General features: G+C 46.5%; 1 protein-coding gene across 1 annotated transcript in view; it reads right to left on the reverse strand.

The window, feature by feature from the left end:
- Positions 1 to 17,808, reverse strand: part of SLC25A24 (solute carrier family 25 member 24) — a 47,271-nt gene extending 29,463 nt beyond the window's left edge. The window contains exon 1 of the mRNA XM_077276078.1: positions 17,301 to 17,808. Coding sequence (XP_077132193.1) covers positions 17,301 to 17,483 — 183 coding nt within the window. The 5' untranslated portion in view covers positions 17,484 to 17,808. The remainder of the gene's footprint in view (positions 1 to 17,300) is intronic.
- Positions 17,809 to 18,650: the final 842 nt, after the last annotated feature.

The raw sequence follows: 18,650 nt of genomic DNA on the forward strand, positions 1-18,650 counted from the left end.
TGGGACGCGATCATGCCGGATGTGTTAACTCTTCACATCCGGGATGATCGCTCTCTCCCATAGGGCCCTGTGATATGCCTTGCGGGGACGCTGCGTCCCCGCAAGGTGTACGGACATGCTGCGATCTGAAAAGACGCGCAGCATGTCCGGAGTCGCAGGGCCATCGCGTGCGGGTTTCCACGCATAGTGGAGACGGGATTTCATAAAATCCCCTCCACTATGCTGGAACATCTGGACGCTGCTTTTTTGACGCTGCAGCTCTGCGCAGCGTCAAAAAAGCAGCGTTTCCTGACCGTGGAAACATACCCTAAGAGCTGAGGTCTTTATGCAGCCAAATAATTGTATGTTCGATCATTCCTACAATGATCCAAACTGAAACATCCCAGAATGACCAGAGATTACAGATTTTAACCATTTTCTAATCTATGGTGTGCTATTATTGGAGCGGCCGTCGGTACGTACAGCGGGTTCAGTTGGTGAGCCCGCTGCACATGGTAGATACCGGCTGTGTAATACAGTCAGCTCATGCCTCTAACAGCAGCGATAGAGGCTTACTCTGATTGCTGCACTTTATCTACTTAAAAGCTCCTGTCAAACCTCTAACAATTCCATGTAAAGAGTAACTAGGTTTTTTTTTGGCTTTGTTTTTTAAGAATTTTGTTTTGAATGAAAGTTAGGAAACTTTACAAATCACTTTATTAGGAGATTTGTCTTCCTGTAAAACAAATGCATGCAAGTGGCTGCCAAGCCCCTGCTTTTCCCCAGTCTATGTGCCTATTTTTAGCTCCATTGCTATAAGAACATACTCATTTGGAGTACAGATGATGGCAGTGAAAGGGTCAGCACGGGTGTATCACTATCACTGGGGATAAGCAGTTGCAGGAGGCTGTTCTGAGAATGCTCATGAGTAGGGTTGAGCGAAACGGGTCGGCCATTTTCAGAAGTCGCCGACCTTTGGCAAAGTCGGGTTTCATGAAACCCGACCCGACCCCTGTGTGGGGTCGGCCATGAGGTCGGCGATCTTCTGAATCTGGTATCGGAATTCCGATACCGAGTTCCGATATGTTTGCGATATACTCACACTCGGACGCGCCCTGCTTCTTTCCGGCAGCCTTCCTTCCTAAGAATGAGCGCGTGAAGGACCTTAGATGACGTTGCAGCTTGTCCATGTGACCGCTCGCGACCAATCACAAGCCGTGACGTCACCGCAGGTCATTCACGCACTCATTCTTAGGAAGGAAGGCTGCCGGTTAGTACCAGGGCGCGTCCGAGGGTGAGTGAGTATATCAATATTTTTTATTTTGATTCTTTATTTTACACATTAATATGGATCCCAGGGCCTGAAGGAGAGTTTCCTCTCCTTCAGACCCTGGGAACCATAGTATCCCATTGCACTGCATTGGGTTTCGTGTTTCGGCCGACCCCGACTTTTTTATAGGATCGGCCGATTTCACTCGACCCGACTTTTGAGAAAGTCGGGTTTCGTGAAACCCGACCCGATCCTATAAAAATAAAAGTCGCTCAACCCTACTCATGAGGAGACAGGTACTGAACCCAGGGCTGGCGTCAGCACCTGGGCAAGTGCTGGAGCCCTGAGCAGGTGGGGGGCCCATTTCCATTTTGACAAGTGTGTGAACAACTTTTTACTATTGATAAAAATAATAATTTTTTTTTAAAAATCATGCTATACTCACCTTCCGGCGGCCCCCGCAGCCTTCCCGATGCTCGCGATGCTGACGGCAGCTAGCGTTCCCAGTAATGCCTTGCGAAATGACCCGATGACGTAGTGGTCTCGCGAGGCCGCTACGTCATCACAGGTCATTGTCTCCCAAGGCATTACTGGGAAAGGGAGCTGCCGCGAGCATCGCTAAGGCCTGGGCTGGATTCGGGGGCTGCCAGAAGGTGAGTATATAACTATTTTTTATTTAATTCTTTTTTTAACAGGGTTATGGTGCCCACACTGCTATATGATACGTGGCTGAGCTATATACCATGTGGCTGTGCTATATACTACGTGGGCTGTTCTATATACTACGTGGGCTGTGCTATATGCTACGTGGCTGTGCTATATGCTACGTGGGTTGTGTTATATACTATGTGGGCAGTGTTATATGTTACATGGCTGTGCTATATACTACATGGCTGCCTTATATACTATGTGGATGTGCTATATACTACATGGGCTGTGTTATATGCTATGTGGCTGTTCTATATACAGTACTACGTGGGCTGTGTTATATACCATGTGGGCTGTGTTATATGCTACGTGGCTGTGCTATATACTATATGGCTGTGTTATATACTACGTGGGCTGTGTTATATGCTACGTAGCTGTGCTATATACTATGTGGGCTGTGTTATATGCTACGTGGCTGCGCTTTATACTACATGGCTGTGTTATATACTACGTGGCTGTGCTATATGCTACACATTTTGCACTTTTACAAATGTTATACGTTAATACTTTCTAATGTTTACTTTAAAAAGTTTTCCGTTAAAAAATTGTCATTTTCAATGTATGCAGTTTTTTTATTTGCAGCATGTTTAGCTAACAATTTAATGCCTACTGGTAACTGAGGAAGAGGGAGTAGGTCACAAAAATTGACATATAAAAGATTGACTTATATAAAGCCCCTCTGCTGTATGGTATTGTAGAATTTACAATAGCTATCACTCATGTAAGAAGTTAAATCTGGCATTGTACTATATCTACATGTCTCTGCTGTATCTGTGCATCATGAATCGTGGTATGTGCTAAGGGGGGGGGGGGCCCACTGAGTCTTTCGCCCGGGGCCCTCAAAAACCCGGAGCCGGCCCATCAAATAAATAAGTAAATTAGGCCATTACCAGTAGCACACATATAGGAAATTCGGGGAGGGGATAAAGTCAGTATTCTCACCTGTATAGAGACACAGTATGCACTACCAGATGTGGTGTCTAAGTAGAGTCCAACACCATATATAGAGAAAAATAGACTTAGGCACTCAACTTGTGGATTTTTTTGTGATTTATTGTAGTCAAATTTGATAACTACAATAAATCACAAAAAACTCCACATATGTTGAGTGCCTAAGTCTATTTTTCTCAGTATTCTCACCGGTGACCTTGGTGTCTGAAGGGTACAAAAGGCTCCTTTTGTGCATAAAAATACACCAATATGATCTATGGCAATCGGTCGGTTTAGACCCAGTTGCAGATTTTGCACTGGGGCCCAGGAGGTTTACTTTAGGACTGTGACCACTACTAATAAAACACAGATACATACACATCAGGCCACACTTAACTCCTGCTTTACAATGAACAAATATCAATATAGTGTCTGGCCCGATTTATAGTCTGCAAGGTTCAATACAGAGATCAAAGTAACAACCTCGTCATCCTGATGACAGGCCTCACCGCGCCCTGCAGATATTGATCCTGCAGAAGACACACAAAACAACCCAGCATAACATCCCGAGACATGGCAGAAAGCTTAGGGAGTCTAAGGCCAGTATTACACGGCACGATCACGGCCATTAATTGAGCAGCTACAGGCAACTGGTCATTTATTGGCTATTGTAAACCTCCACAATTGTGCACAGAGCGATCATTAACCCCTTCATGACCCAGCCTATTTTGGCCTTAATGACCTTGCCGTTTTTTGCAATTCTAACCAGTGTCCCTTTATGAGGTAATAACTCAGGAACGCTTCAACGGATCCTAGCGATTCTGAGATTGTTTTTTCGTGACATATTGGGCTTCATGTTAGTGGTAAATTTAGGTCGATAATTTCTGAGTTTATTTGTGAAAAAAACGGAAATTTGGCAAAAATTTTGAAAATTTCGCAATTTTCACATTTTGAATTTTTATTCTGTTAAACCAGAGAGTTATGTGACACAAAATAGTTAATAAATAACATTTCCCACATGTCTACTTTACATCAGCACAATTTTGGAAACAAATTTTTTTTTTGCTAGGAAGTTATAAGGGTTAAAATTTGACCAGTGATTTCTCATTTTTACAACAAAATTTACAAAACCATTTTTTTAGGGACCACCTCACATTTGAAGTCAGTTTGAGGGTTCTATATGGCTGAAAATACCCAAAAGTGACACCATTCTAAAAACTGCACCCCTCAAGGTGCTCAAAACCACATTCAAGAAGTTTATTAACCCTTCAGGTGTTTCACAGCAGCAGAAGCAACATGGAAGTAAAAAATGAACATTTAACTTTTTAGTCACAAAAATGATCTTTTAGCAACAATTTTTTATTTTCCCAAGGGTAAAAGGAGAAACTGGACCACGGACGTTGTTGTCCAATTTGTCCTGAGTACGCTGATACCTCATATGTGGGGGTAAACCACTGTTTGGGCGCACGGCAGGGCTCGGAAGGGAAGGAGCGCCATTTGACTTTTTCAATTAAAAATTGGCTCCACTCTTTAGCGGACACCATGTCGCGTTTGGAGAGCCCCCGTGTGCCTAAACATTGGAGCTCCCCGACAAGTGACCCCATTTTGGAAACTAGACCCCCCAAGGAACTTATCTAGATGCATAGTGAGCACTTTAAACCCCCAGGTGCTTCACAAATTGATCCGTAAAAATGAAAAAGTACTTTTTTTTTTTTTCACAAAAAATTTCTTTTAGCCTCAATTTTTTCATTTTCACATGGGCAACAGGATAAAATGGATCCTAAAATTTGTTGGGCAATTTCTCCTGAGTACGCCGATACCTCATATGTGGGGGTAAACCACTGTTTGGGTGCACGGCAAGGCTCGGAAGGGGAGGCGTGCCATTTGACTTTTTGAATGGAAAATTAGCTCCAATCGTTAGCAGACACCATGTCGCGTTTGGAGAGCTCCTGTGTGCCTAAACATTGGAGCTCCCCTACAAGTGACCCCATTTTGGAAACTAGACCCCCCAAGGAACTTATCTAGATGCATAGTGAGCACTTATAACCCCCAGGTGCTTCACAGAAGTTTATAACGCAGAGCCGTCAAAATAAAAAATAATTTTTCTTTCCTCAAAAATGATTTTTAGCCCAGAATTTTTTATTTTCCCAAGGGTAATAGGAGAAATTGGACCCCAAATGTTGTTGTCCAGTTTGTCCTGAGTACGATGATACCCCATATGTGGGGGTAAACCACTGTTTGGGCGCACCGCAGGGCTCGGAAGGGAAGGCACGCCATTTGGCTTTTTGAATGGAAAATTAGCTCCAATCATTAGTGGACACCATGTCGCGTTTGGAGAGCCCCTGTGTGCCTAAACATTGGAGCTCCCGCACAAGTGACCCCATTTTGGAAACTAGACCTCCCAAGGAACTAATCTAGATGTGTGGTGAGCACTTTGAACCCCCAAGTGCTTCACAGAAGTTTATAACGCAGAGCCATGAAAATAAAAAATAATTTTTCTTTTCTCAAAAATGATTTTTTAGCCCACAATTTTTTATTTTCCCAAGGGTAACAGGAGAAATTGGACCCCAAAAGTTGTTGTCCAGTTTCTCCTGAGTACGCTGATACCCCATATGTGGGGGTAAACCACTGTTTTGGCACACGTCGGGGTTTGGAAGGGAAGTAGTGACGTTTTGAAATGCAGACTTTGATGGAATGCTCTGCGGGCGTCAGGTTGCGTTTGCAGAGCCCCTGATGTGCCTAAACAGTAGGAACTCCCCACAAGTGACTCCATTTTGGAAACTAGACCCCCAAGGGAACTTATCTAGATGTGTGGTGAGCACTTTGAACCCCCAACTGCTTCACAGAAGTTTATAACGCAGAGCCGTGAAAATAATAAATGTGTTTCCTTTCCTCAAAAATATTTTTTTAGCCCAGAATTTTTTATTTTTGCAAGGGTAACAGGAGAAATTTGACCCCAAAAGTTGTTGTCCAGTTTCTCCTGAGTACGCTGATACCCCATATGTGGGGGTAAACCACTGTTTGGGCACATGCCGGGGCTCGGAAGGGAAGTAGTGACGTTTTGGAATGCAGACTTTGATGGAATGGTCTGCGGGCATCATGCTACGTTTGCAAAGCCCCTGATATGCCTAAACAGTAGAAACCCCCCAAAAGTGACCCCATTTTGGAAACTAGACCCCCCAAGGAACTTATCTAGATGTGTGGTGAGCACGTTCAACCCCCAAGAGCTTCACAGAAGTTTACAACGCAGAGCCGTGAAAATAAAAAATCATTTTTCTTTCCTCAAAAAAGATGTTTTAGCAAGCAATTTTTTATTTTCACAAGGGTAACAGGAGAAATTGGACCACAATATTTGTTGTCCAGTTTGTTGTGAGTACGCTGATACCCCATATGTGGGGGTAAACCACTGTTTGGGCACACGTCAGGGCTCGGAAGGGAAGTAGTGACATTTGAAATGCAGACTTTGATGGAATGGTCTGCGGGCGTCACATTGCATTTGCAGAGCCCCTGATGTGCCTAAACAGTAGAAACACGCCACAAGTGACCCCATTTTGGAAACTAGACCCCCAAGGAACTTATCTAGATGTGTGATGAGCACGTTCAACCCCCAAGTGCTTCACAGAAGTTTACAACGCAGACCCGTGAAAATAAAAAATCATTTTTCTTTCCTCAAAAAAGATGTTTTAGCAAGCAATTTTTTATTTTCACAAGGGTAACAGGAGAAATTGGGCCCCAATATTTGTTGCCCAGTTTGTTGTGAGTACGCTGATACCCCATATGTGGGGGTAAACTACTGTTTGGGCGCACGTCAGGGCTCGGAAGGGAAGTAGTGACATTTGAAATGCAGACTTTGATGGAATCATCTGCGGGCATCACGTTGCATTTGCAGAGCCCCTGATGTGCCTAAATAGTAGAAACACCCCACAAGTGACCCCATTTTGGAAACTAGACCCCCGAAGGAACTTATCTAGATGTGTGGTGAGCACTTTCAACCCCCAAGTGCTTCACAGAAGTTAATAACGCAGAGCCGTGAAAATAAAAAATAATTGTTCTTTCCTCAAAAATTATGTTTTAGCAAGTAATTTTTTATTTTTGCAAGGGTAACAGGAGAAATTGGACCCCAACAGTTGTTGCCCAGTTTGTCCTGAGTACGCTGGTACCTCAAATGTGGGGGTACACCACTGTTTGGGCGCACGTCGGGGCTTAGAAGGGAGGGAGCACCATTTGACTTTTTGAACGCAAGATTGGCTGGAATCAATGGTGGCGCCATGTTGCGTTTGGAGACCCCTGATGTGCCTAAACAGTGGAAACCCCTCAATTCTAACTTCAACACTAACCCCAACACACCCCTAATCCTAATCCCAACTGTAACCATAACCCTAATCACAACCCTAACCCCAACACACCCCTAACCACAACCCTAACCGCAACACACCCGTAACCCTAATTCCAACCCTAACCCTAATCCTAACCCTAATCCCAACCCTAACCACAACTGTAACCCCAACACACCCCTAACCCTATCCGTAACCCTAACCACAAGCCTAATCTTAACCCTATTTCCAACCCTAGCCCTAATTCCAACCCTAACTCTAATTCCAACCCTAACCCTAAGGCTATGTGCCCACGTTGCGGATTCGTGTGAGATTTTTCCGCACGATTATTGAAAAATCTGCAGGTAAAAGGCACTGCGTTTTACCTGCGGATTTACAGCGGATTTCCAGTGTTTTTTTGTGCGCATTTCACCTGCGGATACCTATTGAGGAACAGGTGTAAAACGCTGCGGAATCCGCACAAAGAATTGACATGCTGCGGAAAATACAACGCAGCGTTTCTGCACGGAATTTTCCGCACCATGGGCACAGCGGATTTGGTTTTCCATAGGTGTACATGGTACTGTAAACCTGATGGAAAACTGCTACGAATTCGCAGCGGCCAATCCGCTGCGGATCCGCGGCCGATCTGCTGCGGATCCGCGGCCAATCCGCTGCGGATCCGCGGCCAATCCACACTGTGTGCACATGCCATAACCCTAACCCTACCCCTAACCCTAACCCTACCCCTAGTTCTAGTTCTAACCCTAGTTCTAACCCTAACCCTAGTGGAAAAAAAATAAATTTTTGGAAGATGGCGGCACCCAGGGAGAAGACGGACCGACTTCGGGAGGCTCGGTAAGTATGAGGGGGTGGTGGGGGGGTGGATCGAAGCACAGGGGGGGGGATCGGAGGACCGGGGGAGCGGACAGGAGCACGGGGGAGCGGACAGGAGCACGGGGGAGCGGACAGGGGGACGGAGGGGGGTACCGGACAGAACGGAGCACTGGGGAGGAGATCGGGGGCGGTGGGGGGGGGCAGAACATGATTTCCAGCCATGGCAGATGCTATTGCAGCATCGGCCATGGCTGGATTGCAATATTTCACCATTTTCATAGGTGAAATATTGCAAATTGCTCCGATTGGCTGTTGCACTTTCAACAGCCAATCAGAGCGATCGTAGCCACGTGGGTGCAAAGCCACCCCCCCTGGGCTGAAGTACAACTCCCCCTCTCCCTGCAGATCGGGTAAAATAGGAGATAACCCTTTCACCCGATCTGCAGGGACGCGATCATTCCATGATGCCACATAGGCGTCATGGGTCGGATTGGCACCGACTTTCATGATGCCTACGTGGCGTCAAAGGTCGGGAAGGGGTTAACACCATTGTTCTGTGATCATAGAACATTATCTTGTCAGCAGCACTGGTCTCATTTCATGTTATGCTGCCGACAATAATACTTTTTAAGCCTACTAAAAATTATCATGCCCGATGATGAGCATTATGTGCGGTTGATCAGCTGTTCAGATGGGGCAATAGTTAGAGGACACTCACTCCCAGATTATTAGACCAGCTAATTGGGGGGGGGGGGGGGGGATTTAAAAAATGCTGCATAGTAAAAATTACTGAAAACACAGAAAAAACTGTAACAATCATGTCTGAAATGTCATAACTGTTCGGCCACGGTCATACGTTCAGTATTTGGTCAATATTTTACCTCAGTATTTGTCGGCCGAAACCAGCAGTGGGTGATAAATGCATAAGTGGTGACGTGTTTCTATTACTGCCGAGTCTCGCATGGTAATACCCGGCATTGCCACGGTCACTCAGGAGGGGAGCGTGCGGACGCATAGCAATACATGGAGCCGCACGGTCCGCTCCTGAGTAACGGCGGCAATGCCAGGTATTAACATGCGAGACTCGGCCATATTTCTCACATGTGTGATCCCGGCCTTATACTTTTTCTCTGATTGTTCCACATCTGGTTTTGGCTTACACATACTGAGGTAAGATACTGACCATATACTGAACATGTGAACATGGCCTTATGGTTACTATGTCTAACAGAAGCAGACTATATGTTACATGTCACTCCTGCTGCCAACACCAGCCTAAGAGGTGCTGCACAATGGTGTCATGGCTTCTATTCATAACAACGCTATCCCAGCTATCAGAGCCGGTTTTAACTCACAATGGAGTTGGTCAGTATTCGGTATTTTTGACAGCAAGGAGTCCTGGAGCTATTTTCGTTAACCAAAACAACGAGTCCCTGAATGAAAATGACAGACTCCAATGTGAGCCGAGCCTTCAAGGGAATTTCTGGGAGTTCATGATATTAAAATCCAAAGTTACAGATATTATCTGCTATATCGACCAAGTGCAAATTCTGACTGCGTGAACAGAGCTCACTTTCTAAGTGAATGGGATCTTTAAAATTGATGTAAAAACCAGGAAGGAGAGAGAGAAGGAGAGAGAAAAAGAGAAAAAGAGAAAGAGAAAGAGAAAGAGAAAGAGAAAGAGAAAGAGAAAGAGAAAGAGAAAGAGAAAGAGAAAGAGAAAGAGAAAGAGAAAGAGAAAGAGAAAGAGAAAGAGAAAGAGAAAGAGAAAGAGAAAGAGAAAGAGAAAGAGTGTCTTACGACGCATCCGCTACCCAGTGTGATGAGCGGGGAGGAGGGGGCAGAGTTCCGGCTGCGCATGCGCAAGTTGTCAGGAAGGAGAGATGTTTCCTACTCTCCCCATTAAAAACACACAAGTGAAAGTATGCCATGTATACCTATGTCATGTGCTTAGTACATCATTTTACTGGTATGTATGGTGGTGGTGTTTAACTAACTTGCAGTGAATCTCCCGGGTTAAAAATTGGGGCAGATCCTCAGCACTGTAAACCCAAAAAGAGGCTGAAACTGGGACCTTCTTGGTCATTTTACCATAAGTTTAGTTAGTTGCAGGCATCTGTTGGCTGGGCGCCCTGTGGTGACTTTGTCAAACATGAGGTACATAGGCATGCTAGACTTTGCAAAGGGTAATAGTAACCTTCTGAATTAGGGCTAGGCTTTGTCTTTAGATTTGTTGGGCATTCCTGAGAAAAGTAGAGTTCATCAGAAGGACGCAGGACCAAACTAGCCTAGGGAGAGAAGAGTCCTGGGAAATGGTTATCTCTATAAGGGCTCTTTTCCACTTTCGAGAAAAAAGGAAGAGTGCAATCCGATAAAAAATCGTATTGCACTCGGACCAATGTTTTTCAATAGGTGACATCTCATTTGCGTTTTTTTTCTCAGCCGAAATCGGACTGAGAAAAAAAATTGCAGCATGTTGCGATTTGCTGCGAGTCTCGGACGAGACTCGCCAATGCAAGTCAATGGGTGCGAGAAAAAAATGCATGGAATACGGACCATCCGTATTCCATCCGTTTTTTTACGGATATCTTACCATTCTGTGGCATAGAACACTGTAAATAGTCCTGTAAATGACTGTATAAAAATAGTTGCAGAGAAATAAAATGGATTGCATACGGATGTCAAACGGATGGTGCGATTAAAAAAATCGCATTGAACTCGCATGACAATCGTATACTTTTCATCCCTTTTTTTCGGTCCAGATTACGGACCGTTTTTTTTTCTCGCAAGTGGAGAAGAGCCCCAAGAGAGAGGCTCACCTTAAGACCCCCACATACATCAGATAGCTGTCGGGTAAAGAATTTTACAGCCATCTCCCCCATACACAATAATGCTCAGATCGGCTGAAAGTTTCCATGTTCTCAATGAGAGAAGCACTGTCAGCCTCGTCTTGGTTAACTCTCGGAGAACAAGAAGATGAGCCATTGGCAATCTAACATGCCGCATTCTTCTCTCCCCGACATCAGGTGGTGAGGAAGACGCAGGAAGCCCTTCACACATTACACTGCCCCTCGATCCTGCCAATATCATCAGCTTCAGACAACTTTCGTCTAAAGTGTATGGCGGCCTTAATTTTGTCAAAAGAGAGTACCTAAAAAGATGAGGTCCAAATTGTTGTAAATGTGGCTTTGGTAGTTGAGGGAGAGGCTTTATTATTTATAGTAGTGGTAGCAGAGTATTACCACAGCAAATTACCCTACTGTTTTAGGGCAGGTTGAGGGGGGAAGCTAAAACAAGTTGACCCTAAGGGTATGTGCACACGTCGTGGATTCCATTGCAGAATTTTCTGCGTGGATTCTGCAGAATCGCCCTGCATTTTAACTGTGGATTCCCTTCGGGTTTTCTGCAGATTTTGTGCGGAATTCGCCTGCGTTTTACCACCTGCAGAGTCCTATAGTGGAATAGGTGTAAAACGCTGCGGAATCCACACAAAGAATTGACACATACCTCCCAACCGTCCCGGATCCCGCGGGAATATCCTGATTTTGACAGTCAGCCCCGGGATCCCGGGCGGGACACTAATGTCCCGTGCCTAGGGCAGGGACAATGCAGGGGGCGGCACCTGAGTAGCTTAGGTTTGTGGCTGTTTTTTTTTTCTTATACATGCTGGGTCTCCTCCCGACCGATCCCGCCCCCCGCCTCCTGTGTGTGCGGCGCTGCCACGCTGAGGCAGAGAGCCAGCAGCGATCAAGATGAGAGGTCAGCGACTCACTTCCTCCTGTGTGTGCACGGAGCTCCGGCTTCTCCTGCTCTTAGCTGCTATCCCGGCAGAGAAGGAGAGACGGGGGAGGTGCCGGGACAGTGCAGAGCTGTGAGCAGCCGGAGAAACTGAAGAGCTGCACATGGACAGATCAGCCGCCCCTGCAACACAGAGGAGATTGTGTGTGTGATGTGTGTGTGTGTCTGATGCTGCATGTGTGTGTCATTGTGTGTGTGTGATGCTGCATTTGTGTGTGTGTCATGTGTGTATGAGGTATCTGGTGTGTGTGATGGCTGGGTGTGTGTGTGTGATGGCTGTGTGTGTGATGGCTGCGTGTGTGTGTGATGGCTGCGTGTGTGTGTGATGGCTGCGTGTGTGTGTGTGTGATGGCTGCGTGTGTGTGTGTGTGATGGCTGCGTGAGTGTGTGTGTGTGTGTGATGGCTGCGTGAGTGTGTGTGTGATGGCTGCGTGAGTGTGTGTGTGATGGCTGCGTGTGTGTGTGATGGCTGCGTGTGTGTGTGATGGCTGCGTGTGTGTGTGTGTGTGATGGCTGCGTGTGTGTGTGTGATGGCTGCGTGTGTGTGTGTGATGGCTGCGTGTGTGTGTGTGATGGCTGCGTGTGTGTGTGTGATGGCTGCGTGTGTGTGTGTGATGGCTGCGTGTGTGTGTGTGATGGCTGCGTGTGTGTGTGTGATGGCTGCGTGTGTGTGTGTGATGGCTGCGTGTGTGTGTGTGTGATGGCTGCGTGTGTGTGTGATGGCTGCGTGTGTGTGTGTGTGTGTGTGATGGCTGCGTGTGTGTATGTGATGGCTGCGTGTGTGTGTGTGTGATGGCTGCGTGTGTGTGTGTGATGGCTGCGTGTGTGTGTGTGATGACTGCGTGTGTGTGTGATGGCTGCGTATGTGATGCATTTGTGTCAAAGCTGCATGTGTTTGTGAGCTGCGTTTGTGATGCTGCGTGTGTATGTGTGATACTGTGTGTGTGATGCATGTGTGTGAGCTGCGTGCGTGTGTGAGCTGTGTGTGTGCTGCGTGTGTGAGCTGTGTGAGTGTGCATGTGTGTGAGCGTGTGTGTGAGCTGCGTGCCTGTATGTCATTATACAGTATGGAGAACTGTGGCCATTATACAGTATGGAGCATCATGTGCAGTCATTATACAGTATGCAGCATCATGTGCGGTCATTATACAGTATGAAGCATCATGTGCAGCCAGCATACAGTATGGAGCATCATGTGTGGTCATCATACAGTATGGAGCATCATGTGCAGTCATTATACAGTATGGGGCATCATGTGTGGTCATTATACGGTATGGAGCATCATGTGCAGTCATTATACAGTATGGAGCATCATGTGCGGCCATTATACGGTATGCATGCCGTCATTATACAGTATGGAGCATCATGTGTGGCCATTATACAGTATGGGGCATCATGTGTGGTCATTATACGGTATGGAGCATCATGTGCAGTCATTATACAGTATGGAGCATCATGTGCGGCCATTATACGGTATGCATGCCGTCATTATACAGTATGGAGCATCATGTGCGGCCATTATACAGTATGGAGCATCATGTGCAGTCATTATACAGTATGGAGCATCATGTGCGGCCATTATACGGTATGCATGCCGTCATTATACAGTATGGAGCGTCATGTGTGGCCATTATACAGTATGGAGCATCATGTGTGCCCATTATACAGTATGGGGCATCATGTGCGGTCATTATACAGTATGGAGCATCATGTGCGGTCATTATACAGTATGGAGCATCATGTGCAGTCATTATACAATATGGAGCATCATGTGCAGCCAGTATACAGTATGGAGCATCATGTGCGGTCATTATACAATATGGAGCATCATGTGCGGTCATTATACAGTATGGAGCATCATGTGTGGCCATTATACAGTATGGAGCATCATGTGCGGTCATTATACAGTATGGGGCATCATGTGTGGTCATTATACAGTATGGAGCATCATGTGCGGTCATTATACAGTATGGAGCATCATGTGCAGTCATTATACAATATGGAGCATCATGTGCAGCCAGTATACAGTATGGAGCATCATGTGCGGTCATTATACAATATGGAGCATCATGTGTGGCCATTATACAGTATGGAGCGTCATGTGTGGCCATTATACAGTATGGAGCGTCATGTGTGGCCATTATACAGTATGGAGCATCATGTGTGGCCATTATACAGTATGGGGCATCATGTGTGGTCATGATACGGTATGGAGCACTGTGTGGCCATATTTTTTTGTTTATAACTATTGTATATGAAACAGTGTGATCAGCAGTGCTAAATGGGTGTGGTTGGGACGTGGATATGGGTGTGACTAATTATGAATGGGTGTGGTCAGAGGCGTGGCCTAAAATTTGCCACAGCGCGCTTTGCGCGCCGCAAACTTTGTCCCTCTTTCCCATCTTCAAAAGTTGGGAGGTATGATTGACATGCTGCGGAAAATATACCGGAATTTTCCACAGCATGTGCACTGCAGATTTGGGTTTCCATAGGTTTACATGGTACTCTACAATGCATGGAAAACTGCAGTGCCAAGTCCGCTGCGGTTCCGCAGACAAATCTGCAATGTGTGCACATATCCTAAAGTAGACTAATGTTAACCGAACCTGCTAATATCGATGGGCTTAGCTGACTCTCTACTGCGTATGGGGGTGCGGACCAACTGATTGTCGGGGAGATGTCAATCACTTTGTTCTCCTGGAGATAAGTCGCTAATATGAGAGAGAGTTAAATATGGGAGAGACGGCCAAGATGGCTGTCGGCTAAACGATCAGCCGAAGGATTGTTTGTATGACAGCCATCTAAGGTGCATGGCTGGCTTTAGACTCTGAAACAAATGATAGCACTTATGAGTAGTCGCCCAAATTTTGCTATCCATAGGATAGGTGATAAATGTCTGATCACTGAAGGTAACCTAACAGATACACCAAAATGGAGATCCAAAGGCCCTAGTTCCTTCTCAAGATACGACCATTGTGGGGTCTAAATGGAGCATCTATGTGCAGCTTAGGCTGGGACAACACGCAGCGCGCTTTAGTGCTCGTTCAGACAGGCATAATATATTCCATCCTTGTTAGCCAGAGACTCCACACAAACACCACATGGACCCATTACAGCCCATGTACACATGGCATGGGTATGTGACCCATCAGGAAATCAAAGCATTGTCCGTAAGGCTCATTGGGAAGTTGCAGCAAGCATTATTCCGTTTTATACACCAGAGTAGTTCATGCAATGGAAAAATGGCTCTGGCACCTGTCTGCAATGTGCACAAGCGCAAAGAGCTTTACATAGAGAAAGTTATGTCTGCAATTTATGTACGTGAACCCGGCCTTAGGCCTCATTCAGACCACTGTGACTTTTCACAAATGCAAAAAAAAACAAAAAAAAAATCTGAGCACCATCAGTGTTTTAGATCTGGGTATTATCAGCATTTGGGTTGTGTCTCAGTTTTTCCATCAGTATTTTATCAGCAATTGTCTCATTTGAAAAATTAAAAAGGGACTCTGTCAGCACAAAATGACTGTTCAAACCAGGCACAGGCAATCAGTGCTTCACGGTGGGGCCAGTCATTTGTATACACCTTCCCACCTGCTTGGTTCCATTGATCTCCTTTCTCTGGGTCTAAGGGCTCCTTTTCAGTTGCGAGACATACGTCCGAGTCTCGCAGGTTAAAACCCTCCTTTGGCACCGGCACTTCGGAGCGGAGCGTGCGGCCGCACAGCAACACATGGAGCTGCATGCTCTGCTCCGAAGTGCCGGCGCCAGAGGAGGGTTTTAACCTGCGAGACTCGGACGTATGTCTCGCAAGTGAAAAGGAGCCCTAAGAGGCCAGAAGTGTCAAAGAGGGGTGTGGAGATAGGGGGAAACCAAGCAGGTGTCTATAAATGTTTGGTTCCCCCATGAGGCACCGACTGCACGACTTGGTTTGAACAGTCATTCTGTGCTGACAGAGCCCCTTTAAACTACAAACCACCTTCTATCTATTAATGTTAATCACGGACAGAACACTGATGTCATTTGTGTGCCGACAGTGATTTTCACAGCCCACAGAGTAGTATGGGTAAGGGTCTTTCCGTGACATGGATCAAAAGGAGACAGGTCTCTGATTTGTTTTGCAGACACACTGTCTGCATAAAAACAGGTGCATGTGAACAGCCCCTTAGCTATAATGGGTACGAGTTCTAGCCATGAAAACCACAGATATAAACATACATGAAAAACAGTCGTCTAAATTGGGCATTAGACAAGGACAACATCAGGGCCAACAACGGGTGCATCTACTGTGTAGCACAGGGGTCCCCAACCTGTGGCTCGCGGCAGTCAGCCAGCTTGGTGCATTAACACCAGGTGTAGCAAACGGCTATTAAGAGCAGATCTCTAGATGGTGACTTGTGTGTAGCCTGCACAGAAGAGCAGATCTGAATGGGGGTAAGATAGGAAGCCCTGGAGCTTAACACACTGCCTTGGTGTGATTTCAGTGGAAAAGCTTTGGGGGCTGTGGGTGTCCTAATGTTAGTGGGTCAGGAGCTGGATGTGGCTCGCGACCCGCTCTCAGAACTGAGTGTGGCTCCCGGGCCAGAGTCACACTACCGTACAATATGGCCGAGTGCTACGCGATAAAACAACCCATAGCACTCGGCCTAGTGTTACTCTATGCCGAGTCTCTGCTCACTAGCACCCATATAAGTTTATGGGTGCGAGTGACGTGCAACATGGTCCAAGCACAGACCGCAATACACAGACTTGCGCAGGACTCCGCACAGGAGAGTGACCACTTCATCTATTTCTATGAGGCTGTCACGCTTAGGTCAGGAGACCCACGACCAGTCTGTGCAGTGTGGTCCATGCTCGGACTGTGTTGCACAGACATCTGCACGAGCATATGAAAAATCATACAATTTTCATTCATAACAATGGGATGATTTTTCATCTGTATCGTCGTCCGTTTTTATACTTCAGCAGTGACTAAGATTTACAAGACGAAATGCAGTTTATTAATGTTAATAATTGCAGCGTTTCTGTAAAAATCGGATCTGATTTTTTTTGCACACCCATAGACCTGAACGGGCGAGTCTCATCCAACACACAGAAGAGATTCGTGCATGCTGCAATTTTTGTCACGGGCACATTCTGTCCATGAAACAATGGTCATCTGAATACTGATGAACACCGTCCCAAGGGCTGTCAGGTTCATTCTCAAACGTATTGAGGCCAAATATGTCTGTGTGAACGTAGCCTTATGTCACGGAGTGCACAGCCCAGGCCCAGTTTTAGGAATGCTGCCGCGAGCATTGCTCTTACAGACGGCAGTGCAGGAATATGGGCTGTGTATAGTCAGGACAGTGAATGCAGCACAATTACGGACATCCCCATATATTACATGCTCCATACTAAACTAACAACGCTGGAATTACCTCCCACACAGGGAAAGCAGGTACTATGGGCACACAGGATAATCTCACCTCCTCGGCGCCTGCCCCCACGGACATGCCCATCGCCTTCAGGCCCTGCTGGAGCTCCAAGATGTCCACCTTGCCATCCTTATTGACATCCAGCTTATTGAAGAGCTCGGCATACTTGGCCGGGGAGTCTGATCCCTCGCAGACAGCTCTGCTCAGCACCACTCGCCTGATGTGCTCGTACATTGCAGATGTGGAAGACTTGGAAAAAAAGAGAATAAAGAGTTAGGGGAAGTGGGAAGGATTGGGACTGCAGAAAAGGATCAAGACACTGCAGTGCAGGCCAAAATAAGAAATGTAGAAAAGCAAGTAGTACTAGAGCAGTGACAGGACACCGCCCAGGCTAAGGGAGGACTGGGCCGCCCCTCGCCCAGGCTAAGGGAGGACTGGGCCGCCCCTCGCCCAGGCTAAGGGAGGACTGGGCCGCCCCTGGGTGGGCCACACAGGGATTCCCTGCATGTAGGAGGAGGGACTGGGGATCACTCTGTAGGTCTCCTCCCTGGCTGCCTTCTCTGCACAAACCTCTCCAGCCATTGCTTGTAGTAGACTGCGTTTCCTCATTAACCCCTCCCTAGCCAGAACTCTATGCTGAGCTCAGCTAAGGCTTGCCAAGTAGGAACTCGGGGGTCCTCGTGTTACAGATGCATCCAGACCACACGGAACAATTCTGCAATGTTCTGACTCATGATCTGACCCCATAAAGAAGCATCAATAGGGTGTGAGCAACTCCTTACAGCAGAGGTTACTAATGGAAGCCCCTCCGCATTGTCATCCGTGTGCCAGCTGTCTTCTCACATCAGCAGATAAGCACTGCGGAATTAATGGCGCTTTGTAAGTGAGGAAAGGCAATACATCAGCAGTGAACAAAGTGTACGAGACAAAAAAAAGTCTCATGTGAATAACCGCAAAGTCCCCGTAAGAATCGGAGGCTCCGCTGTTGGTCCGTGTGGGATCTGATGTTTTTTCACCCAAATACGTCACTGGGCGAGTGTGATTCCCAATACGGAGGAGAACAGTGCGCCCTGCGATTATTTGTTTCCCACAGTCCGGATGTCGTCAGGACCGCCCCAATACATAACATTGCTCCTGGTGCTGTACGTGTGAGGAAAGCGCTGGCCCCAAGAACACTGTCGTGTGACTGTAGCCTAAGGCCGTGTGCACACTGACTTCCTTACACAGTTCGGGCTACTTTACCATGATGAGTATTTGGTGCGTTTTTGATGTCGCAGCATTTCTGCACCGCCATAAATTACGTTTCTTGTGCTTTTTCATTGCGGTTTTGAGTGCATTTTATACAAGCTGTTTTATTGCGCTTTTTGACACTGCAGTTTGTGTCTCTTGTTGGTGTGTCAT

The sequence above is a fragment of the Ranitomeya variabilis genome, chromosome 8 (assembly GCF_051348905.1).
Source record: "Ranitomeya variabilis isolate aRanVar5 chromosome 8, aRanVar5.hap1, whole genome shotgun sequence".
Lineage (NCBI taxonomy): Eukaryota > Metazoa > Chordata > Amphibia > Anura > Dendrobatidae > Ranitomeya > Ranitomeya variabilis.